Source organism: Topomyia yanbarensis, chromosome 3 (assembly GCF_030247195.1).
Source record: "Topomyia yanbarensis strain Yona2022 chromosome 3, ASM3024719v1, whole genome shotgun sequence".
NCBI classification, from domain to species: Eukaryota; Metazoa; Arthropoda; class Insecta; order Diptera; family Culicidae; genus Topomyia; species Topomyia yanbarensis.
This window is the reverse complement of record NC_080672.1, coordinates 282,430,752-282,457,779: the sequence shown is the minus strand read 5'-3', so window position 1 is coordinate 282,457,779 and position 27,028 is coordinate 282,430,752. Positions and strand designations below refer to the sequence as shown.

At 37.7% G+C, this 27,028-nt stretch overlaps 1 protein-coding gene across 4 annotated transcripts in view; it reads left to right on the top strand.

Annotated features, from left to right (window-relative positions):
- The window catches only part of LOC131689207 (potassium voltage-gated channel protein Shal), a 642,177-nt gene that overhangs the window by 531,119 nt on the left and 84,030 nt on the right, over nt 1-27,028 (top strand). For 2 of the 4 annotated variants that reach the window (XM_058974140.1, XM_058974137.1), the window contains exons 7-8: nt 9,508-9,670; nt 9,767-9,955. In XM_058974140.1, coding sequence (XP_058830123.1) covers nt 9,508-9,670; nt 9,767-9,955 — 352 coding nt within the window. Of the gene's footprint in view, nt 1-9,507; nt 9,671-9,766; nt 9,956-10,023; nt 10,393-25,372; nt 25,476-25,534; nt 25,950-27,028 lie in introns of those variants that run through there. The other 2 variants (XM_058974138.1, XM_058974139.1) reach the window with 2 other exon arrangements.

Genomic DNA, 27,028 nt, shown 5'->3' with positions numbered 1-27,028 from the left:
ACAACTTTGATCGGCAATTCTATGGTAACTTTTTTTTCAAATTGACGATCACTTTAGCTATACATCATTACATACACAGATAGTAGATAACATTTCATCAACATAATTTAGAATTACTTGATGGAAATGCTTAAATAAGCGATAAAGTTACATGAGCACGTGAGAAATCTTGACTATAAAAATTATAAACTGATCCGTTCAAGTCCCAGCATAGCGTATATTGCATTGAATAAAGGACTTAAATATATTATTAACCGTAGAACGTTGCACTGGGGTATAAATGTGCCCCACGCTTTGTTCGCAATTTTTACAGGCAAAAATAAAAACAAAAGCAATGTATAGTACATCATTTTCTTCGTTTTATAATTGCGAAAACAGCTGTGTAAGTGAAAGTACGGAATTTATTAAATTAATGATACAAACAAAAAAAAAATGAAAAAATCGCATTTTTGGCTTTTTCACAAAAATTACTATAACTGCCAATTTTCATCCGATTTGAAAAAAAATCAAATGATTCTAAAAGTTGAAAGAATGGTCTAGAAACGGTATAGAATGGGATTTCGATATTTTTGAATAAGTGCAATTATTTGGAAGAGTGAAAGTTAAAAAATCGGGTTTTGGAAAATACCACGAAATGGGGTGGAAATTGAAATGCAAAACATATTTCTGAAACATAAACATAACATAAACGATACAATACTAAAAATCAGCAAAAAAGAGAACGAATTATTTTTCTACTTCAAAATTAAATTAAATTAATTGAATAAATGATAAAAAACGATTTTATAACACTAATTGTTATTTACGTAGTAAAATAACCAAGTATTTAAACTGGCATTGTCACGAATCACATCTCCACTGACCAGACCTGACGAAACGGTAACGGCAATCGTACACCGGGGTACAAATGTAACCCAAGCCAGCTTTGACACCTGCTTTCACGAAGGCTATAAGCAAACTGACTATGAAGGTAAACTTCGATATAACGTACATCTCGTTTTAAAAATTGTACGCTACATCGAATTGTACGTTATATCGAAAGCATGCAAAATTCGCGCAGAATTGTTGTTCATGGTACTTTATTTTGTAGAATGTAAATAACGCGTAACTAATTTTGAAAATCTAACCGACCTAGTAGTGTGAAACAACTTTTCACGTAAGCAAATTATAGTGGTTCCATAAAAAAGATGCCACAATTAACTTAAATTTATTTAAAAAACCTGTTTTAATCCACCTAGCGGTGCAATTGTGCCTTTCTCATTTCTCTAAACTATGGCACGGAGGCTTTTTATGTTCAACATAATTGTGGAAATGTCCATTACATTCTTAGTAAACTTTGCACTTATACACAATGGCATGCCAACCACGAACTTGATGAGCTACGTTACGACGGTGAAACACTTGAAACAAAAAAATATCATACTCCATTAGCCTAATCAGCATTAGATCAATGTTATCTGCTTGCTAACTCATTTTGTCATGTGGGGGTGGGTATGTGAGGAGGGCGAAAGTCCCATGAACGAACGACTCCCCAGCTTAAATTGGTATGCTTTGTGATACAGTGGTGGTTTAAAGATGATGGGGTTGAAAGGGAGGGGTATGAGGGCTGGATGGGGTGGTGGTCTGAGGGGTGATTTAAAGAGATTTTTAAAGGAGGGGAGTGAACAGTAGAGGGGGGGGGGGGTGTAACCCCTCTCCATAAACCATCAACTACGCCCCTGTTAATATCCAGAAACCTTATGCGAGTCGAAAAAAAAATTTGGCCGGGATTAGGTTGACGTTTTTCAGAGTGATTGCATAACCTTTCTATATGAGAAAGGCAAAAATGTGCCAAAATCCAAAAAAGTGAACCGTCGTCAAATTTTTTTCCAGTTTGCATCAAATCTCGACGTTTCATGCACCTTGAACACATTTAGCATCAAAAATAAAAATTCTATTTTTAATTTTTCCTATAGTTTGTATGAGAAATTTCTGTGTGGCCGCACTCTGAAACCCGTAATTCCGGAACCAGAATTCTGATCGATCCAAAATTCAATAGCAGCCGATGGGAAGATTGCGCCTTTCATTTGAGACTAAGTTAGGGCATATCGGTCCAGCCATCTCTGAGAAAAATGAGTGACATTATTTGACACATACGCACATACGTACACACACATACACACACATACATACACACACACATACAGACTTTTTCCGATCTCGACGAACTGAGTCGAATGGGATATGACACTCGGCCCTCTGGGCCGGGATTAGGTTGACGTTTTTCAGAGTGATTGCATAACCTTTCTATATGAGAAAGGCAAAAATCTTATTTTGATTCCTTTCCTAATTATTATGTCATTCGTAATAATTATTCCATCTGGGATTGTAATTTTTTTTTATATTCCCATCATTTGCGCCTCATCAAATAAAAGCAATTTAGGGACTTTAAACGTTAGAAAAGGCTGTAAAGATCCACTTGTATCCACGATTCAAGAATTTCTGGAAATATATTTCAGTCCGCTAACCGGTTTCCTAAATACTCCAAACCAATCTCCTAAATCTCAGAAACCAGCAGTAAAATTTGGTAAATATCACTGGATTCATCGTAGATCGTCAAGGGGGCTTCATTTCATGCGTCACATGATGGCAACATCAATGCAAAACAGACAAAACAATCATGAGTCCAGGGAACTGAATTCAGGAATATCCGAAATCGGAGTCCGCATTACTTTCAATTTGATTCGTAGTTCATATGATTGATGTAGTTTGATTATCCAAACATCGAGAATGATAAAAAGAATCTGTAGTCCGAAGAACCGAATTCGGGAGTTTTAGTAAGTGATTATATCTGATTGTCATCAAATATTGTATTGACATGCTATTTTTGTGGCACAACATACCACGGAACTTAAACATTGTCATTCGATCCCGAAAATCTGATTCCGCAGTCTCGAAACCAACCAATAATGGTCACACCAATATCACTAATTTTAGGTTTTCAGTAAGAACTTACTGATTTTGTATTATTTATTAAGATAAATGGTTGGTTTTAAAAAATTACGCAATGAAATTGGAAAAATCGCTCTCGTAGACTTCAATGAAATAGACAATTGCTAACATGCTCATTAGAAACCCAATTAGTACGTTTTAAGATTGTGTTTAACATATTGAATTCTTAAAATAAGGCATGCATGCGTAATTGAAGAGAAATTTGGACATGAAAAATAAATTTAAAAATATGTACGTTATATCGAGGAAAAATGTACGTTATATCGAGTGCCATTCGAGCGTATGTTATATCGAGGGTACGATGTATCGAAGATTACCTGTACCACCTTTTCCTACTCTTACTAGGAACTCTAAATTGAATTATGATTAGAGTCCCAGGTCGATAAATGGCGAATTCTCGCCTTCACATGACTCCAATGAAGGCGTGGGGTACATTTGTACCCCAGTGCAACGTTTTACGGTTAATAAATTTGCAATAAGCCGATTGTCCGCCTATTTTAAAAGGCATTTTTTCACTTTACTTTTGGTTTGATTTGACTTTCGAAATTTCTTGTAATGATGTTGTCCCATGCTAATTCGAAGCGGGGAGTTATAAGAAAATTTCTCATCACACTGTTAGATGGATTAAAATTGTTATAGAGTTTACATTTGATTTATTTCTCACGATTGGTACCTAAAACCCCAACTTCCCGTATTTTTTCAAAGAGCGAACATATTTCTATTCAAATACCAAGATTCTTTTCTTTATTGCATTTAATGTATTTCTCATATTTTCCAATAGTGACAGTAATAAAAACTTCAATCCAAGTGGGCAGGGGTCAACAACTGCCCAAACAAGGTAAAATTTAGTTTCTGAGCTTACTTTGACGCTTGTCACCTAGGGGCAGATCACATATGATGAATTTTTTAAAAATCAGCTAAATTAAATGCATTTCTTTCCATCAAAATAGACATTCATAATGTATATTTTGCGTTGCGTGTAAGACGTCAAAACCCTATAAAAAATTAGCCCTACATTCAACAAAACGTCGAACAAAGTGAATCAGCGTAGGACGTTTGTTAAACAAACTTTTCTGCGAGGGAGTGCAAAGTTGATACAAGAATGGAAATTAAATGCATTTTTTCTAATTTGATGCAAATTTGTTATACATTTCTAGAGTGATCTGCCCCTAGCTTGTCACAATATAAAATAGAGGGGTTAGTGAATTCAGAAGTGAGTAATTTTGCAATGCCCTAGTGACCGTCAACACATTTTAAAAAAAAATATTTATAAAAAACAATTTTTGTTTGTCGTTAGGTGCAATCCAGTGAAAGTGCAATTTTTTTTCTCGCGCCTATATAACCATCCGTGAAATAGATTTAAACTCACCGCAAAATATTTTAAATTTAAAAAATTGGCTTATTACGCACAAACCTATACAAAAAATCTAATACAACAATATGCACATTGTATAGGGTGACCTTATCAGACGAGTAAAAAACCAGAACAGTAGAAAGGGTACTGCTTCCCTCGTTACCTCTCAATCGACATTGCCTTTTCCGCATATTTTCGGCACTTAAAAAGTTCTGGGGTCTGACAGGCGGAGCTTCGACAGTAAAAAAGGTCTGGGAGTCTGGGAGGAAGAGCTCTGTCAGAAAGTATTTCATCGGAATTCGATCACCAAGAACTTTTTCGGATTTACATAAAGGCAGTTCTTGCTATACTATCATCAGCAACCGTTTAATGCTGAGATGGTCTGTGCAGGACCGGCGAGGAGTTTTCAGTACTAAAAACACGACATTGACGTAAATCAGAAACATCAGCTATACCAAGTGGCTTCCCTGCGCTATGTCTGGCAATCTCCAATGACAACCATTATCTCTCGATTTGAGAGCTGCAAAACCTTCCGTTATTACCAACAATTTTGTTCCGTTTCATCGATTGTTATATGCAAGATGGCAGATAGCTTGGTGTAAATATCAGTTTGAGCCCGAGCTTGAAAAATTTGACATCCCTACGTGAACTTAAAAGAAAACAAAATTCAATTCATGCCCGTCGCGATGAATGAAATGTTTGGTTCATTTCCCTCGTCATTCGTTCTCCCTGTTGTGTCACATTCAGGTTCGGACATGTTCGGTTTCAGATGCAAACTGAATTTTGTTTCCATTCTACTTATGCGAGGGATTATTGAGCAAAAAAGCACCAGATATAGATTATGCAGTTAACTTATGCTCGAAAATGTAGAAGATGTCAGTTTCTGCCTTCAAACTGTCCACATAAAAACAAATAAATGCTTTGGTTGGTGAAAGAATTTATATTTCCTCTGTACTCAAGTATTCCATTCTGCATGAAGTTTCAGTCAGTTGGGAAGTTAATGAATGAGGTAGGCGATGAATCTGAGTTTAGGTTTCGGTAAATACAAGCAGGATTAAGTAACTGATTTTGAAATTTCGCACCACTGGTTTGAGCGCGACATTCCATACTCCCTGTTATGTAGGATGCTAGACTCGGCGGTTAGTCGCTGTTCAGCGTCCAGGCGTGAAGGCATGTTAATCGTCCTTTAGCTATTTCATTTATTTGACACGCCTCAATGCATTATCTGAGCCGTGGATCTTTTATTATTATCAATGTATGAATAAAAACAAATAAATCCATTGTATATCCATCGGATCTTGTTTCTTATTTCTTGTTGAAGATCTATTTACTTCATTTCCTCTTGTTGCTTGTGGATCACTTAGTCCGCTTCCTCTCGGTTTATCGTTTTCGTTCATGCTATCCTCGCTGTTAATGTTGTATGGTCTTTCACGATTACCTGGTTTGAGTTGTTTGTTGGACCTACGGGCCACAATCGCGTATCCGTGTTCTTTGTTATTTACTTTATTATCGGTGGTGCTGGCAGTTGACTGAGAAGTAGTAGGCGCATCACAATGATCGTTCACGCTGTGCGTAGGTTCTGTTGTTCCAGTATACGTTGGTGGTTTGTGAATTTGTTGATGTTGATGAAGGGCTGTGTGATGGGTATGCTTGCAGTTGATATTGCTTCGTTAGAGGTTTGTGTACATGGTTGCTCGTAGTGTGTCTTCTTGTGTAACAACGTAGTGCACGCAGTGGTCTGTCCTTCATACGTGCACAGCGTGATTTGATATTTGGTCACGCGTTTTACTTTGAATTGAAAGTTCAGATATGAAGGAAAAGGTTCCGTCAATCGCACACTCACGAAACAAACACCGTTGGAAATACCTAGAAAATTTTTCCCCATGTTTCAAACTTAAATTATTCCACCGTTACGTATTCCGACATGAAGATTGAAATAAATTTATTAATAGTACCAAGGTGTAGATTGCGCAGAAGCATATCAATCTTATCATTGTCAATATAAACGGGTATCGTGGTCCTAACATTATCATGCTCAACGACATATTGCATGTTGTCTTCCTTAGCGTAGCTTTCCGTTATGGCCATGGTTTTAATCATTATTAGTAACAAGTGTGGTGGGCTTGTTTAAACACGACTTCCGTTAGTCTAAACTACATTTGCAAATTTGCAGTTGAATTTTGCTGTTGAGTTTCAAACATCTTGAAATGAATGATCGAAATCGCACCGGTGCTTTATTATTTATTGTTGGGACGAATTTTATTATTCGATTGCTTTGCTTGTTTATAGTACTGGCACGGTACATATAGACAGCAGACTTGAACTAGTTTCAGCAGACTTGAACTAGTTTGAAATGTTCGTTTCATTTACTGCGCTGTTAACAAGCAGAGCGACTGATTAGGTACAAGTATCGACCCTGTAGTACTTCCTTGATCCCAGCTCGAGAGGGGGCTCAATGAAATTATTCCACGATAGTTGCTATTTTTCTTTTTATGGAATGGATTTACAGTAAAACGAAAAAAGCCACTAGCAAGTGAAGCACAAGCACCAAAACGCCGATGTGTCTTTTCAGAGGTACTAAAAAGAATTCTTCGGGTCCCGGATTCAAAGACGGTTTAAGCCGAGTAGAAGCGCTGGCAACCATTGTTTCATCGATAATGACGAGGCATTCTTGAGAGATTCAAAAACCATCGGAAGGTATAATTGGGAGATTCGACTGTATTAAGTTTTGTTTGCCGCATTCCGATTGAGGATGAGTATACGTTGCAGTTATGGTTGCGGTCGGTCGTAACTGCGATTTGGAGTATAGTGAAAAGCGAAGACTGAATAAATAGAAATATATTAGGCTCACAGGAGAAAAACCATAACAAATCAATCATCCTCGACTTCCCAAGACACCAGAATAGTCAATGCAAAACCAGGACATGTCCTGGGAAACCAGGACGTAAGGTTATCCTAACATTGTGGAATATATTTCTTGTTACTTTTAGTACACAACAACAGATAGCCCCATATGTCTAACAGGTGGAAAAGGGACTCCACCAACTTACTCCTATTACCAACTAGCTACGGGCTCGAGCATTTTTTTCCTTTGTTTTGCGAGCTTTTCGTGGCCAATATCTTCGGTAGATCAAGTTTCTAAACAGAAGAAAGGTACTACGAAATTTCATTTGGATGCTCTTAGTGTTAACTACAAGTTCTATGTTTTTGGCATGCACATTAGAACGCTACATTACACAGAATTCTATGCGTATTGCAATTAAGGAAAAATGCATGCATGCAACCATTTACGGGGCTATATAGGACATGATAGGATGATGCGGGAATTATGGAAACGACTGGCCAATATCAACAAAAAATCGTCCCCTAAAATGTGTTGAAATAAATTTTGTCAGGTTGAAATGGCCAAATTATAAAGGTCACCGATAGAACAAATGCACTTTAGTTACGTTCGCCCTGACATCAATTACAATCAGCTGCGGCTAACCACTGGTGCATCAACTGTAAAATCCAGGTCAAAACCAAATTACATTTTAACGAAATTTCCCCACCGTGTAGATCATAATTTGTTTGCAAACTGATTTTTCCTTACTGTTCACTGGTTAAACTACCGGTGTCCGCTAGCACCGTCCATTCGACCAACTCGTTCGCCGGTTTGCTTTTTTTTGCTGAACGGAAAGTAGTTTTTACCCATCACTCCTGTGGGCAATCAACTAGAGATACCGTGTAGTGCAGTGCATTAAGTTTTTCCTGGCCCCGGTCCAAGTATTGCTGATGTGAGAGATTGTACGCTGTTCATCCCATCTGATCAGCTGCTGGCTGGCTGGCTGGTGCAGAATCGTAGCAGATGCCCAGACCTAGTAGACTATCGTCGAGTCGAGGATTATTTTTGCTCTTGAATCATTTATTTTTTCTGTCCAACACTAATATTTTGCATCCATGTATCCAAGCAAGTCACGCTTCTGTAACAACATCATCGCCATCGTGATGGTAACTATTTTTCACTAGGGGAAACTGTTGTAGCCGGTTGACTTTTGCGTTATTGTTTTTGTACAGAATATTGCAAGTTTGCATGCGATCAAATGACTCGGAACCGGTGAGAAGTGATGCCAAGAAAACGGAGAGCGGGCGGTACTACAGGTGCAACCATATCCCCTACTGGCATAAATTTGTCCGGACAGCATAAGCTTCGTCTACGTCGTTTCGGTCACCGATCATCATTGCTGAATGTTTTCATTTTTTGATGACCGATGGTGTGCTCGCGTAACACACTACAAAATTGATTGGTAGTTAGAAACAAATGTTAGAAGGAATGTACCATACCCGTAAAGCGGACCCTACACGAGACAGAAATATTGTCAATAAATATATTGACAAGACTACTTCAATCCATCAATCCCATTTAAATTCTACAGAATCAATATTTTCAAGATGACCTTACACCATCAATATATTGATCAATATATGATTTATTGTCAATACTTCTGTTCGTTTAGGGTCCGCTTAAAAGTGATTATGTCAAGTACCGGGATAAATGAAGACTGACGATTTGATTTTTGGTCAACGTTTCGCATGGTTCTACATATAGTTGATTCGGACAGCTGTTCAATTATCAGTCATGTTTCTAGACTGTTCACGTACGACTTTTATTTTAAGTAGTAATCTAAACAACTGCTTAACTGAATTATTTTTATTTTCGAATGTCAGAAATTGTAGAAATAACTGCGACACCTTCATGAAGGATCTATTGCATTGGAAATTTATTACTGTTCCGCGCTACCCGAACTACAGAAACAGCTGTTTACAATTCCACAGCAAGAAATGAGCTCGAATCTGTTATTAATAGTACAAGTCACATACCGGCAATATCTTTCGTCAAGCATCTTATGGCCGCCTGTTCATTTGCTATGAGACTGCTACAGTGGTTGGCCACACTCCCGCAGCTCGAGCGCATTACCAGTCGTTGATGATTGAAATGCTCTAATTAATTAATTAGTCGTAGATTGAGTACTTCGAATGAAGTCTGTCGAATATGCAATGACTTTTGGCGCGGTGGATCCCTATTTCAGTGGCATGTAGAAGGAGAACGATTGAATTATATGTGTTGACAAATGAACTAATTGGTATATTTATTGATTTTTCTCTCTGTTCCTTTCCAAAAGTTACGGTGATATGGTGCCAGAGACAATAGCCGGTAAAATCGTAGGAGGCGTTTGTTCGCTGAGCGGTGTGCTGGTCATCGCGCTACCCGTACCTGTGATTGTGTCGAACTTCAGTCGCATCTACCACCAGAACCAGCGGGCGGACAAGCGGAAAGCACAGCGGGTAGGCATTCGGGGCGGCGCCGATTGTGATGACATCACGCTGTAAGTACGACGGGAACCCCGTTTAATTTGCTTCCACCTTTTGTCCCTTTTGTAGAAAGCACGGCTCGCACGAATACGAATAGCGAAAGCGGGCGCCAGTGCGGCGTTCGCGAGTAAGAAGAAGGCTGCAGAATCGCGGCTAGCGGCGCAGGAGTCTGGCATCGAACTGGACGACAACTACAACGACGAAGACATCTTCGAGCTACAGCATCATCATCTGTTAAGATGTTTAGAGAAGACTACGGTAGCTATGATAAACTGCCCAATTTTGACGTTCAATTCATTCACCCGTTTTCTCGTTGTCTTTGTTAGGAAAATAATGCTTTTGAGTCGTTTTTTCCCATTCAATACAAACTCATCATCGTCCATTCTAGTCTCTAAGCCTAAATACGTTTCCAAAGTCAAAAAGTCTCCGTTTCTAACTACTTTAACTACTCACTATCACCATAAACAGTGTTGTCGGTTGCGTTTGATGTGTTCGAAATGTGTTTTGCTAAATTAAACTTTCTGACTAGGATTGGCGTGGAATCACCCTAACTATTATTGAGATTATTGATTTTCGAGTGCACGTGTGTTGTAGTTTCACCAGAGGTGATTGTTCATATTTGATGTTCAAAGTTTCCGACCACTTAGCTTATAACTGCGCCAATCCTATTCAAAATTGGAAAACTGATACTATGACTCACCAATCTGCAATGTTGTTCATATTTCTAGAATATATGAAATGTATTAATTGTGTGAATCGTATTGTTTCTATCTCTCTTCTTGTTTATTTCCTGTTTCTTTTTACTAACATTATTCTAGATGGTAATTTGTGTTGTTTTAATATTGTGTGCTGCTGTGTTTTATTTTAAGTATTTACCTGCTGAGAAAATATGTTAACATTTTAATTCTATTGTCATATTACTTAGCAGCTTAGAACGTTTGCTTTTCTGTAAAATGTCACCGTATCGAGCCGGTATGAACATAGTAGTGACTCCTCATATTTGGCTTGTACGAGAACAGTAGTCACTCATCGGATTAAGTACAATGATCTTTTTTATAGCAGAGTGCTGTTTTAAATTCATAGCCCCCCATATTCCCGAACCATAGAGTGCTATTTTTTGAAAGAATCAACTAACAAGTTTGCTTATTTCATCTTGACGTGAAAGTTTTTGATTCAGAAATAAGTTTCAATCAATTTTCAGCCAATGAATGTTCTTCAAGCTTCTATACCATTTTCAAATCAGTATTTGAAGGTGGAGTTTTTAGTTTGTGGTAGATCTATGTTAGTACTACTAAAACTACAAAAACGATCCGTCAAAAATGTTTTTTTTGGAAAACTCTGGTTCCACAAAATAAAGCCGAAAATTCCTACAAATTTTTTATAGAAAAATAACGATTTATAAAAAAAATCATAACCCCATCATCATGATTCATTATTGTACAGGTGGTTTAAAAAGATGCTGGCCCAAGTAGGAATAAAGCCCGTAAAAGTCTTGCAGATTTCTCCGTCACGGAGCATTTATATTTTTCAAAATGGACACTAAGTCAGTGATGGAGTTTTTGGTGTGACTCTCTACTCAAACAAATTATAATAAATTTTCCAATAAAATCGTACTAGGTATCGGTGTATTTGATTCGGTGAGGTTCAAATCTTTTCATTCCACTTAAAACTATTTTTTGTCGCATAACATAACACAAATGACCGCAAATGGATTTTTTATACGATACTATGCTGCCTAACTGCACATAATTGTCCCATGTTAATAGGGAATTCCAAAATCAAGTGTAAAAAATTCGTATAACGGCAATATAGTTCACTAGACACATGGTCGTGTTCTTACGATCGCCAAAGGGAATCACAATGAATTCGTCAACTTTCTCCCCTTCCTTAAAGGCGCGCATGATCTATTTATGTATCAAATGAAACTTAGCAGAACTGGAAGTCTTTCCAAGCTAACGATTGAATACAAACGAATAACATACCTATAAAAAGAGTGGTGGTGGAATTCTAATCGCCTACCGCTTTAAATTAAAATCCACTCTGGTGCCTGTCTCGAATTGCGCCAGAGTCGATCAAGGATTGTGCTTTGAGCGCTGTTGGTTGAATTGTAAGCGTGATCTCCACTCAGCCCAGTGGGTCTGGGTTCTGTCTCAGCCGAGGTCGTTGAGATTTTTTGATACGAAAATTCTGTGGCCATGTATTTCTTCGAAAGGTCCCGGTACATTTGTTAATAGGCCGATATACAAGGGGCCAGACGACAGGGTCACCTCTCTGGCATCGGTAATAAAGCAGTCAGTGCGGTCAGACCCCGACGAAAAATAAACACAAAAAATCAACCGATCTTCGCACAAATTAAGGAACAACTACAGAAAAAAGAGAAGCATCGACTATTTTTTTCGAAATTTTACTAACATTTAGAAATTAAGAATAACGAACCACTCTTCAACAAATGACACAATGACTTCAACTTTAAATTCTCCCGTATTGCTGCAAAGAATTTTTTTTTATTTCCTTACTTAGTCAGCTGTACTTTTAGTTCTAGTATTTAGTTTTTAAACTTAAATTTTTAATATTCGTCGTAGTGATAAGTGTTGGAATAAATAATTTTGGTTATTGTAATCTTTTGGTGCAAGTGAAAAGAAAACTTTATAACCGTTGTAGATCAAATAAATACCTGGGAATGTTCACTAAATACCTATTTAAGAAGATACGAGGAACTCATACAATCTTTATTGGAACAACGGATGCTAATTTTATTTAGGATGATACTCCACAAAATAGATAATAAAAAAATGTTTGTAAATCGGAATGATCTCATTGAATTGATTTGCACAGTTTGCAAAGGGTACAGGTTTCTGGACCCCGTTTGGCCACTTCTTCCGAGTGATAATTTTGACTGCTGTATTTCAAGCCGCACTTTATTTTTCGTTCCATTCTCCAATCGTAGTACACTGTTTTGTCAAGTTCGCTATCTTAATGACAGCATTCGGGATACATTGGGAGAAATACGTTGTTAGTCGTTCTCCCGATCATCACGACCACGTTTCGGGCGATGCACAGAGGAGTAACTAGAACAAATTCCTGGTCAATGACCAAAATACTTTTTTTAGATTTTTCATTTAGGTATATTTTTTTTAAACTTACCTTAAAGCATACTGCATGAGTATGTCAAAAAATGCTGAAGAATGGATGCACAACGGTGATATTTTAGGAGTTTTTAATCATGTTCAACAATCCAACAAGATCGCTTTCTAGTGATGATGGCTGTATTAAATAACACAGTACTATAACAAAGGTAATTGAACACATCTATTTGTATAACCTCAGCTTAAAAATTACTGAAATGGTAGTGTTGCTGTGTATTTCACTAGATTTAAAACTACCCTTTTATAATTTTTTTTTCTAAATTTGAATTAAAAAAGTTACATTAAACAAAAAACAGGCAAAGTTTCTGAAGCAGTATTACATTACAAGATACCAGCTATCCAAAAAAAACATTCAAACTCTTCCGATCATGTTCGATCAACAAATTCTAAGTGATTTGCGAATATAGAAATTTTTACTAATTTGATGTACACCAAAATGCTGTAGGGCCAAATACTATGTTTGGCAAAAAGTATCTCTATAAATATGTGCGCATACGTCCCTTTTCATCTCTCTTTCTACTGTTCAACTGTTTATGCAACTGGAAAAAATAAATTAATTCACGAAGATTGCCTCGAAATTATTAGTATTCGAGAGGGTATACAAAATTAACCTCTGCACAGTTTATTTCTTTATTTATTTATAATTAATATCAACAGACACAGTGTGGTCCTAATGATAATTTCTTAATCTATTTAAAAAGTCAAATTGTAATCTGCTACGTGGAATGTGAAGATCGAACTCGGATGACACTCTGTTGAAGGTCCGCTGCAAACCAATGATGGCACCGTTTACTCCCTAGTTAGTCCGGCGAAGAGGTAATCGGAGGAATAAATTATTGCGAAGGGCGCGAGGGCGAATGTTCATATTTATCGTACTGAGAAGCTCGGGGCAGAAAATCCGAAATCGTCATAGCACGGAATAGATCCCGCCGCACTTGCAATGTATCGAGTCCAATAAGCAAACCCCGGCTTTCGTAACTTGGCAGCTGGCGAGGCTTGCTCCAAGGCAATCGACGAAGGGCAAACCGAACAAATCTGCGCTGTACTGTCTCAATCCGATGGACACCGTTAAGTTAATGAGGGTTCCACACAACTGAACAATATTCCAGAGTTGATCAAACGAGTGAGCAGTAGAGAGATTTCAAGCAGTAAATATCTGAAAAGTGCTTAGATATTCTCATTATGAACCCCAAACAGCGTGATGCCTTTGCGACAATATAGCTGATATGCTGTTTAAACGTCAGTTGTTCATCGAGAAAAACTCCGAGATCTTTGACACAGTTCGCTCTGTCAATCGTGGATTCAGCTTGACAGTAATGGAATCGAATTGGCGTTTTTTTCCTCGAGAACGTAATAACCGTACATTTCTTGGGGTTTAGGATCATTCGGTTGAACTCGCACCATTCCGCAAAGGTTACCAGTTGGCGTTGAAGGAAAGCTGCATCATCAGTATTTCGGATTCTATGGTATAACTTGAGGTCGTCGGCGAAAGACATGGTCCTTCTAAACAAAAGTTGACGTTGTTGAAATACAGCAGAAAAATCAATGGACCGAGATGGCTGCCTTGCGGAATACCAGATGAAGCAAAGAACTCTTCGGATACACAATCACCTATCTTGACTGCTAGACGACGATCACTGCATCCAACGGAGAATATTAGTACCAAAGCCAAGTCTATCCAACTTTGCCACTGCAATAGCGTGATTAATATTGTCAAAAGCAGCTGAAAGGTCCGTGTAGATAACGTCAATTTGAAGGCCGTCCGACATGGCATCTGTAACATATGTTGTGAACGACAGAAGATTCGTAGATGTTGAGCGTTTCGGCGTAAATCCATGCTGAGTTTCGGAGATATACTGTTTGCAGTGGCTGGAGATGGGTTCCAACACAGCCATTTCAAACAGCTTAGGAACTGCGCTTTTAACTTTTTATCACCTTTTTTGTGAACTGGAAACATGAAGGAGGATTTCCAGAGTTCGTGAAATACTCCGGTTGTTAGCGACAATTGAAACAGATGACAAAGAGGTTCAATTAAATAGAGCATTTTTTAGAACAATAGTTGGTATACCATCTGGGCCTGCCGAAGTTGAAGCCTTCATTTTGCCGTTCGCCAGTTGTACCATATTATTATCGATATTGATAGAGTTCAAAGACTGGTATGATTGATGTACATTAAGGGCCGCGCGTGAAACCTGGGTCGGTGTCAGTTTCTCGTTGGAGAAAATACTCGCGAACTTTTCAGAGAATAGTTGGCAAATCTCCTGTAAACTAGAGCTCATAAGTTCTCCATAGCTCATCGTTGAAGGCAACCCGGATTCCTTTCTATGCTCGTTTACATGCTTCCAGAATGTTTTAGGTTCGGACTTCAACTTACGTTGCACGTTTCGCAAGTAATTGGCCTGGCAACGCTTCGATGTCTTTTTATAGACTTGGTTAACATGAACGTAGTGTTGTCGCAGCACTTAGCCCCCAAACTTGGAGTACTTCTTTAGAGCGGCTCTTTTAGTCGCTTTTGACCGTCTCAGCTCGTCAGATTTGCTCGAAAAACAGAGATCAAGGATTCTGTTGTTCTCGTTCACCACATTATTCGTTTGGCGCAGCAGATTTAGACTGTAGCAGTCAAGCAAACTGGTGATACCATCATGAAAAGATGACAGTTCGGGATCAGCGAACATAAATCCGTCAGAAGTAGAGCACCATTTTAATCCGGAGAAATTGAAATCCCCAACAATCAGGAACTCATCAACCGGGCTTGCTTGAGCGGAAATCCGTTCCAGTGACTCAGTATGTGAATCAATCAATGTCGAATCGCGAGTGCGGTCCGGTGGAAGATAAACCACGCAAAGAAAAAGTGCGTAGCCAGCCAGTTTGATTCGCACCCACACCTGCTCGACACAGACCCCCAAAGTATCGTCAATCAGTTGCGATTTCAATAGACGATGGATAGCCACAAGTACCCCGCCGCCGGTAGCGTTGAGACTGTTGCGTGAGCTGCGATCAGTACGGAAAACATCGTAGTTGGCACCAAACGCTTGCACTGACAGAATGCTATCGCTAAGCCACGTCTCTGTGAGGGCGATTATGTCGAGGCATTCATCCGAACTTGCTATCAAATAATCGTCGATTCCTGAATTCATACCGCCGGTATTCTGATAATATATTTGTAGGTTTGAATGCCGCGATTGACTGGAAGCGAAGAGCTGATCAGTGCTTGCATTAACAAAATCAGGCTCGTATTTGCCGTTGGTATTGATTTAGAAGACCCCTTAAAAACTCCTGCACACCGGACCGGGACGACTGGTGAACGCTGGATGCAATGGCTCGACTGTGGCAGGGGGATCAAGGGCTTCCATAGTGCTAGCTGCAGTGCGTCCCAGGGTGAGTCATACCAGCCTAGCATAGAGTGCTTAGTCCTTCTGTGATCGTTGTAAAGCCGAATGTGCTATGAAGAGACGTGCTCGTTACGATGGGATCAACATTTTGTTTTTGATATTGAAAATTCATAGCGGCGATAGAGTTGTGTTCATCAGCAGACTGTAAGTGAAAATTTTTCTTGTATTGCTTCGGAAGGACATATACCCTTCTTGGCTTTACCTGACACAGAAGAAGTCGCCGATTCGTCAGGTAGACCGAGATCGCTCGCCGGGGTACAAGAAGTTGGACAGACGAGTTTATCCAGAATAGCTTGGCGCTACTGTCCACCACCAGATGGATTCTTCTCCGCCGCAATCCTGATGATAGATCGTTGGATTTTTGAATTGGTCACAAATTCACGGAAGTAGATGTTCCCCGGGCAAGAGTCTTTGGCCAGTACCTTATCCCTGTATAATTTGCTAACGCCAACTTTGAAATTAATGAAGCTTAGAAATGAGAGATCCTTGTCCTGAGGAACTAGACGAACTATTCTCGGTTGCAGATTCTTCCCCAGACAATCTTTCACAAGGGTAGAAACTTCATCATCCGTCGTGCTGGGATCGAATGCTGGCAAGTATACCCATAACAGCGCCTCAAGTGGTGAAATTGTTTTTATTGTTTCAAACGCAGCTTAGGATCCACGAATATTAGGAGTTTTTGTTTTGAGCGAATCATCTTCGCGTTTGCGCTTAGGTGTGTTTGAAACTGTATTATATTCAGCAATTCGTTTCCAAGGCGTTATAGTTGCGGATAGCGGTTTTGAGTCAATTTTAACCGAGAGAGCTTTGACGACATCTTTCAAATCAGCTATGTTATTCTTTATAGATTTCAGGGAACTGTCGTCAGGCACTATGTCGCAACAACGCGAAGCCATTCTACGGAAATAATCATTTGAGAATAAGTCAGCACAGCCGTTGCACATCCCGAATAGATTCCGTGGGAGGGTTCCGAAGACGTCATGAACATCATAATACATCTTGACGCATATCTTGTGGAACGAATTTCCGCAGTATCCACGACATGTGATTCGATCAGAATCATTAACCACTTTCGAGCAGTTGTTACAAGCCATGCTTTTGATGTAGAAATAATGCCTAGCGAGTATGCAATATGCGCAGGAAAACGCTAACGGGTAACGTGCGTCAATGGAAGCGAACTTGCACGCAACGTGCGACAACTCAGCTACCCACCAGAAGATGACGCTTCTGGCAAAAAAATGAGCGTAACGTACTGTGCAGTGATAATGTCAAGTGAAAACCAAAATCACAAACAAAAACTATCACTTTCACGAATCAACACTAGCAGATATAATCGTGCTTGAAGTCACGAAATTTCAATGCACACGTACTACCGAATAACACAGCCTCCTGGCAACCCTATCCCAGCATATGGAGTTTGACAGCGTACAACATGTATTGGGCATTATAGCTATAAAGCCCCAAACAAGAAGTGTTTTTCTTCTCATTGTTTTTCTTGTTTTCATTCAAAAGTTTTGTTTTCGTTGCTGCAGTCGTATTTTATTTTTAACTTTTTATAATTACGATCATAACCATCGATTTTAAGGTTGCACAGAGAATGCGCAAAATTTGCATACGAAAAAAGCACTTTTTTCCACAGCGTATGTCAGATCTTCATAAAAATCAATCAGCAGTACTGTAACAACATTCTACATACGTTGATTGATTTTTATGAAGATCTGACATACGCTGTGGAAAAAAGTGCTTTTTTCGTTTGCAAATTTTGCGCATTCTCTGTGCAACCTTAAGCATTTTAAGTGCTCTTTACGTGTTGCACAAGAAGCTTTTCTGGCGGATGCAGCTGCTCGCACCAGTGAAATGTTTAGTTGGTTGAAAACTGAGAGTCAATAACCGGCACAGTGGAAATAGTTGATTGGGAATTTGTGTTTTTTTCATGTGGTTTACCGTACCGGTGCTGGTGGTTATGAAGCTTTCGATTGCTCAAGATAACCAATAACAAAATAACTTCAGTTTGGCAAAGGGAGACAACGAAGAACGAGGACTTCGTGAAACAGCTGATCCAAAATATATTAGTCGCCTTTTCCTAGTGGGATTGGAATCTGCTGCAACATCATGTTCAGATATTGTGCAAGGAGTTATCCATCGAGATATGAAAAACAAATGTATATAATAATAAATACAAATAAAAAATATAATTCAATAACAAACATTAATTTCCTTCGAAGAGTATTAACTTAGTGAGTTTTTGGCGATTGCTGGGTTTGTATGGTATCATAGTCTTTGCGTATTCGGTGATCCTGATGTCCAGATAATGCGTGATTATTTGTTTGAGCTGGTACATTTGATGTTCTAAATCTGTAGCAAAGTCTTCGTGGAACATATGATCGAATATATTTTTATTAATTCGTTCTGCAGATGTCTCAATACTCGACATTAATCCTTAGTAATATTTCTCAATATTGAAGTTGTGTTTTCCCTGTACAAGTGTCTGAAAATGAATGTACCCTCGAATAAGACTAATTGCAACGGTGTTTCTTACCTTCAAATGAAACTCGCTGATTACACAGACATTCAAAATGTATTTCAAATTGTCGTTTGTGATGTTATGTATGCATATCGGGCATTTCAGGTAAACAAATAGCTTTCTCTGTACATTCATGGCATGTGTGGTAACAGCGGTAAAAATAAATTTGTCTTCTGTGATTGCACTGAAATCTACACATTCAGGAAGTGAAATTTTGATAGCTTCTAGATCACTGGATGCAGGATGGTTTTGCTTCACAATGCCACAGTCTGGTACATCAAATTCTTTGGTTGAATGATGATTAGAGTGATGCGACTGTGATGTTCTATTGGTTTAATGAATATTCTCACATGCAGTCAATACGGGTGTATTATTCAAGTCTACGCAATTAGCATTCGCTGAGCTTATGATGTTGTTACATTTAAGCAATCGCTTGTAACTCGCTTTAAATTGGCTTACATTTGGGTTATCGTTTGACCCACCTTTAGCTCTTAGCGCACCAGAAAAGGTTTCAACGTGATCCGGGCTTAGCCTGTACGTATAAAGAGCATCGATCTGGTACGACTCGTGGTCTTGGCGGTAGTCGTCTTCGCAGTCCTCTGTCGCTTCTTTTTTCCTACAATAATCGATATAGAGATTACGAATACTTGCTATGTTAACTAAGAATCCCAGAAATCCAGTTTGATTACGTGAGTCTAGAATCTTAATACTGTTTTCCAGTCGTATGGATCTGATATAACTTTCTGCATATTGAAAAGCATGGTTATATATGTCGAAATTTGTGCAAGAGAGTGGCTTCTTAAAATCCTGTGATTCATCACTCATGCTGTTGAAGATGTCAAAAAGGTCATTAAAAAGACTTAAAAATTCAACAGTTGCCGAGCAATCGAAAAAAGCTGGATCGAATGTTTGTAGATGTTCCAAAGCTGCAGCAACACTATTGCTAATTAGCTGGACAGCCAAAATGACTTTCATTTTTGAGTCTTGAAACTGAATATGTTTGTTGGTCAATTTTCCCGCCAGTTTTATATTCTGCAAATTTTGAAAATCGTTCAATTTGACAATATATTCCCATTTTACAGTGCCATTTTGCGTCAGCAATACTTTTTGGGAGTAAATCGTATTTCGAATTAATTTTAACATATGTACAGCATCGAAAATAACGTAAATGTTGTAACCGGCAACTGGATGTTTAAAATACGTTTTGAGCGCAGCATCAGTATTTGTGCGAAGATTGCAGCCAAGAGAATTTGCTGTAGCGATATTTGTTCTCGTTCCGTCGAATGTTAGAGAAACGATGTTCACTCCAACGTCATGAAGAGCTTTGAGTACATCATTGTTGACCTCATGCTTCTCTTCAGTTTTCATGCCATCAATCAGATAGTAAGCCACTGGCACTTTCCAGTTGTCTTCAAGACCTGTCACCAAAAAAACAAGAGCTTCGCGGGCAGCTGGCAAGTGATCAACATTTCCGTCTCGGTTTTGCACCACGCCTTCAAACACTTTTTTATGTTAATTCCATAGAATCTGTTTGTGAATGGCCATTTCGTCCATTATGAGACATCCAAACAACAGTTTCTTTTGGCTTTAGCTTCAAGGGCGGCTAGCGCTTCCTTTGTAATCCCAGGTTCTCCGTCGATTTTGGTGTACCACTGGATGAGCGTCCTTTCATGTGGCAAACTATTGCCAAAATGTTGCCTTACGAATCTATACGCATTTGGACTATAAAAATGCAATGTTGTTGCGAAACGTCGCAATCGGTCGCTACACAGATCATTTGCTTTCCTATGCTGTAATTCCGAGAGAAGAGTGGCATTTCCTATGAATTCCTAAAACGTTCAGAACTATCTTGATTTGTATACTACATACGTGTTATGCTCTGAAAGATACCTTCATAAGAGTGCTACCTGCTTCCGATAGGAGTTGGTTCTTTTTAAGTCGATAAATAATATCTTCCATTCCGAGCACTTTACCTTGTAGCCGTTTATATTTAGCACGGAGCAACTTAAGCGCTTTTTGCGAACGCGAAAGTTGAACAGTCAGCTTCGGAATAGCGGATATTCAGTGGCGTAGCCAGAAATTTGGTTTGGAGGGGGTTTTGATGAAAATCGCAATTTTTTTGAAAAAAATGCTAACATTTAATATGAGTTTGATAAATTATTGAAAACTCAAAAACATAAGTAGTCTAACAGATGTCATTCCAGTCTACAAACAAGAAGGATCAACATGGAATTGTTTTCAAACCTCTATAGATTATTTTCTTGTATAATATGTCAATGAAGTCAAAAATTGCGATCTTTTAAAGTGGGATAAATGATCTAAAAAAATTTCAACGTTCAAGATCACCTAATATAATAATCCTTGACTTTGAAGGTTTGACAACTTCGGGAAGTTATCAACATAAAACAGCGCCTGCTTTGATATAGAAATTTTAGTGATTAACTCTCATAGAGGTAATTATGGTGAATTAATTTTTCAAAAATATTAAGAGACATGGTGCCTTCAGCAAAGTTTTTGATAATGTCATTTCAAACAATTTTGTTGAAAATATGAAGGCTACATGAATTCAACATATAGGGATATAAATGGACTGGGCCTGCTATATTTCTTCTTAGTGAAGAAAAATTTAGGTGAAAACTATTTTTTTCTGCGCTACGGATAAAATTGTTTGAAACAATCATTGCGAGTTGAGAACACAAAACCTATAACTAAATTATGGATGGATGGAACTGAAACTTGCGTTTCGACTTCATCTCATCAGAACCCGACACTAACTTGATGGGCGGACTAAGCTTACGCCGAATTGATGCTAGCTCCTGAAAATGGAATCACTCTTTGTGTTTTTGAGTCCTTTTAATATCTGGGAATTATTTGTTTTAAATCCAGTTCCCTTATTTTTTTTGTAAGCTTCAAAGGCACCTTGAACGCAATGTGAATTTATTATTTAATTACCGCAGAAGAGATTTATCAAATACAGTAATTTCAGAATAGCTTGTTGTAAAGGTTTTCTACTACTATATTTCGATACTCTGAATATGTGGGATATTTATGTCTTTGGCAAAGTTGTTTGAAATAGCACTTTCGAAAACTTTGCTGGAGACATTAAGTCTCGACCCAAATTTGGTTGAAGAGTAATTCTTGTCTATAATTACTTCTAGGAGGATTAACCGTCAAAATTATTCTATCAGCAGATGAACAGTTTTACGTTTTGAAATTCTTCAATGTTACTTAACATCGAAATTTAGCAGTTTCGAATGAATGTGATCGTGACCGTTAAAAATTTATCGAGCATTAATTTTACTTTTCTTCATTAGTCAACCTCACAACTTGCAGTACTAGTACGTAGCACACAAAATTTTAGTACGCAATTCATTGCATCCTGCTAAGAGGCTATTCATATAGTTGATAATACAACAAAAATCCAATGCTCATAAAACCGATCCTGACCTGCTAGAGACAAAATTACATCAGCTTTCAACTAGTTTCTGAAATGTTATTCTTGTTGTTAACCATCTTGAATTGTTGTCTAAACTCTACACAATCTAAAAAAATACATTTTCAGCAAATGTTGAAATGTATGTAAGTATTCGGTAAGCTTATGTTTTATATGCAATCAACCTATTCAAATTTAGATTCCCATTCGAAAAATTGTCTCCAATCCATATTTTGAAGCATCTTTCCAAAAATGAGCTCATACTAATTCAGACAGTTATTTTATTTTACATTGAAGTAATTTGACAACTATGGTATTTTGGCTAAGAGATAAGTTACAAGATCCCCTTCCCACAATTTTCCAAAAGTTCTCATGACGCTTTCACAGTTCTCAATGTAGTGATCAGAGAATATTTTTCCAAAAATATTTTGTGGAATATTAAATTAAATTCGTCAGCATCAATTTTTTTTTTCAATCCAATTAATTTTGGTTTGGGGGGGAGGGGTTAACCCCCAAACCCCCCCCCCTGGCTACGCCACTGCGGATATTGCTTCATTTGGAGCAATATTCTCCAAATCTATATCACCAGCATATCTTATTGTCCTTGAAGATGAACATAAAAAATAGATTTGTTCGTTTCTAAGTAGTACAAGAAATTTTCACCTTTTACGGCAACTGCTGGCATGATTCTGCTGAACTGGCTCTTCCACAATCAAGCGTTCAGAATCGATCATTTGCTGGGGTCCAAAAATAGAAGGAACTGCCCCGTGTTTCAACCGCATCCGGCTTTTAGGTGTAGGACTGCTAAAACAATCTTTAGTGAAGTGAAGCGAGCATATTTGAAGTGTTTTGAAGTTTAGTGAACCGGTATCAAACTCCATATTTTCGGCACTCGCGATGATTTGCAACCATTTCAAGCGGAGTTTTGCATCTTGCGGGAAAAAATGTTTAGAAATCCCATTGGCTGGCGAACGATTGTGAAAATCGGAACCACACGACGGAATAAAACACTTCATTATGATTGAATTTATATATTCCAACGGATCAAGAGCATCTATTTTTATTTACAAATATTTTCATTCTTCTTAGTTTCATTTTTACTTTTCATGTCAATGATGTTGGTTGCGCAAAGATGGCTTCCTTGACAGGGGGCTGGAATAACACGATAAACAGATAAAACAAGAATAAAAAGAATCGCGAGTGTAAAACATTAAAAATGTCAAAAAAAACTATCAGCTCTACTGACGACCGGAATATAGCAAACAGTAATGCCAGTTAGGTGAATAGATGCCAAATTGTTCCCAAAACGAGTTGTTGTCTATTTTCAATTCATATTAAAGCATAATAACTGAATTTTTAATTTGCTCTCAACAAGTATCTGTGTGAAATTTAAACGTTGTATATTCAATATTATTGGAGATACAGTTTTCTAAACGAAATAAACAAGACCCGAATCACGCGCAGTGCAATGATTCCCTTTTCTCGAAACATTGCCGAAGGCATCAAAGTGCCATAAACAATAGTTTCGTCGCAAATATCAATCCCCGTTTTTTATGATTTCATCTGTGTCACGATAAGAATATATCCAATGTTTTCTTTGATCTTAAGACAATGCACACCAGATTGAGAGGCTGCTAGTTATCGTTCAATATGTTTGTTTGTTGCTCTGACTGGGACAGAAGTAGAAAGTAGATTGAATTTTTGATATAATATGAAATAGGGGGGAAGTCAATAGTCACGAAGTTTATTTCTTTACTTCAGAGACTCACTCACTCATCTCGATAGATCATCACAACAGAAATGAAAGCATTTTTTCCGGCTTATTTTGTTCTTCAGACAATGCGCACAAGATTAAAATAACTGTCTTTGTTAATACCCACGGGAAAAAGCAGAAAGAAGCCTGAGTATAATGATCATTGTCTTCACTTCAGATGTTGAAAGCAGGCTATGTTGTTAGATTACATTTCCTTTGTATGATCTGCTTTTCGTATTATTAGGTCTTTTGAATGAGTTATTTTCAGTAATTATTTTTGAAGTTTATTGGTATTGTGGGTTTTTTTCTTCATCTTTTTTATTTTTTCTTTGAAGCTACTATCATTTTCATATTTATAAAACCTTTTTGCTTAAATTTTATGCATTTTAGTCGAATATTTATTCGACAAATCCGAGGTTCAACAATCAACACGAACGTCCTTTCTTTTGAAAAACACATTGGTACATTCTTTGAAAAACGGATCGGTGGTCAAGAGTAACATTTAATCAAGAAATTACTATCTCCGCAAAACTTTTTCATTCTCTCCGAAAATATTGTTGACATACCAATGGATACTTTTAACTGTAGTCTGTTTTTGGGACCATTCTTGCATATTTTAATGAAATCTTGTCACAAATTTTTAAAAATTAACTTTATAGCTTTATATAGTTTGGCAGTAGTGTAGAACAATCCAATGCAAGTAAGGTGAAAGATAAAAATTGTTTAGGTCTTAGGGTTTTGCATAAACAAAGTATGAAAGTTTCATCGACGTCGAAGTACATTAGTACTACTTCTCCAACAAAAGAGTGTCTCCTAGTTGGCTCTTAAGACTAATTCATCATATGGTCAAGTGAAATGGTTTCGAATAGTTATTTGAATATGACATGCAGAAGGTTTGAAAAAACCTACTTGAAATTGAAGTGAATTAGAACCAAAAAGTTTGGAATCCCTTTGAAATATAGTCCAACGCTCTTGATATCTTTTGGAAATTCAATGAAACCGTAAAAAATTAAGTTTATATATAATTCAGAATAGTTTGAAATATACTATATAATTGCAATAGGTTTGTTTTTGTTAAAAATAAGAAAACTTTACGTAATGTAAACATATGAATGTTTTTGAGTCATGAAAAAAAGAAAGGCTCACAATTAGTTACGTACGTTGGCTTATGTAATGTATTCTACATGTTTCATTGTTCTGTGTATTTGCTGTTCCCAATAATCATTTGGAAAACTTAACTAAAGCATCAAAAACGACATCCCAGCTCAACTCTTTCGATGTGATGAATAACATTTATTTCCTAATTGGCGTTCGTGTATATGTCAAATGTGTCTCACTGCCTATATAAAATAATCATATCTATTAACGAGTTCGAAGTGACGAGAGTATCTGCTTGAAACTAAGTTTCATACCTTCTGACGCCAAAGGCACATTTCAGACACGACAATAACTGCCAGACGGCACCATTACTTTCCAACACCGACATCATTGGATACAAAATCACAATCGAGCACGACGCTGCGGTTTTCGGTAAAGAAAATTTCATCTCACAATCTATCCGTGTACATAATGTGACATCATAATTCAAGGTGACGAGATTGTCCACCTGCGGTACGCACGTGCGAAAGTCGGTGATTTCGCCGGATCCACATCACAAAATCTTCCCGATAACCACCATGATGATGACGATCGGTTTCGGCGGAGGTTAACCAACCTGTAGGGCCAACAACTTAACGATCGTCGTATTCAGCGGGCGGTGAATGATCTTCGCCTCGATGCTTTTCGCTGTCAGTGAAACCGTCTTGTTATCTCGGCTGCTGTCCCACTAGTTGACGGTGGGTATACGCACGTGACTCGTATACAGGACGCGCGCTACTTGACACACACAGCACCGTACGTGACCGTACACGAAAATTGTTGCTCTTCGGTAAAGGAATTTGTTGAGGAAGTTCTACATCCAGATGTTGTTGATTGACATCGACCGCCCAGGAATGCGTCTAAATGGTGCGTTATTTCCTATTTTACAATGTTCTTGCTCACATATTATCCAACTAGTCATGAAGCATGCATCAATTGTTTAAATGTTGGCCCTTGACAACGCTGTGAATCAGTTTTCGGTATGTGTAGCTCCGATGAATGTGTTTTCCTTGCAAATTCCAGTGTATGTGAATAGTATTAAAGTGACACGAGATTAGATACGTAAATACAGTTCTTTATCTAATGTGGGCTAGGGATTCTGAGTAATCGAATTTTGAAACATTCGGTTCAGGTTGAACAATTTTCAAAGAATCATACGCGCAAATATCGAAATGTAAATCTCACACACGAGTACTTCAAGTGCGATTTTACACATATGAAATAGTTAAGTACACACCTAGAAAAAATCATGTAAATTTACGTCTCCTGACCATGATATATACGAGCATCAAAAATGACATACACACCAAAAAATAATGAAATTTAAACGACATGTAAATCAATACGAGTGTAAACATAAAACGATTGAATAAAAAATTTGATTGAAAATTACATTAAAATCAATTGGAGCATCAAACAGCATGCAATTTTACATTGTCCTTCGTGTAATATTACATGTCATTCATTTTACAGCAGGATTCGAGTAAAAATACATTGAAGTGCATTGGTTTTCCGTTTAAAGAAACTGTAATTTTCAATCCGCGTGTGAAACTATAATAAAATTCGTTGAAGAAAGCACGACAAGTCGTGTGCGTTTGTGGTGGAACATAATTTTACATTTATATTCATGCTCCAAATATGTGCATGAACATAAACTTAAAATTACAAAATATTTGTTTCTGTGTAGTTTTACGTTTAATTTTAGCTTTACATGTCGATGAATTTTGCGAGTCATGTAATTTTACTCCACATATGGCGTTGGCTTAAAATGTTGAAGGGTGTAATTTTATGGCACTACGCATGTAAAGCACATCTTTCATGTAAAATTAAACAGAACACGGTTATATCTCGTCATTTCGTCAATTACGGTCTGTTAGATTGTGGCAAGTTTGGAGTTACGTCAACGATTAAATTCAAATTTTTTTTGGTGTGCAAGCTTAATAAAT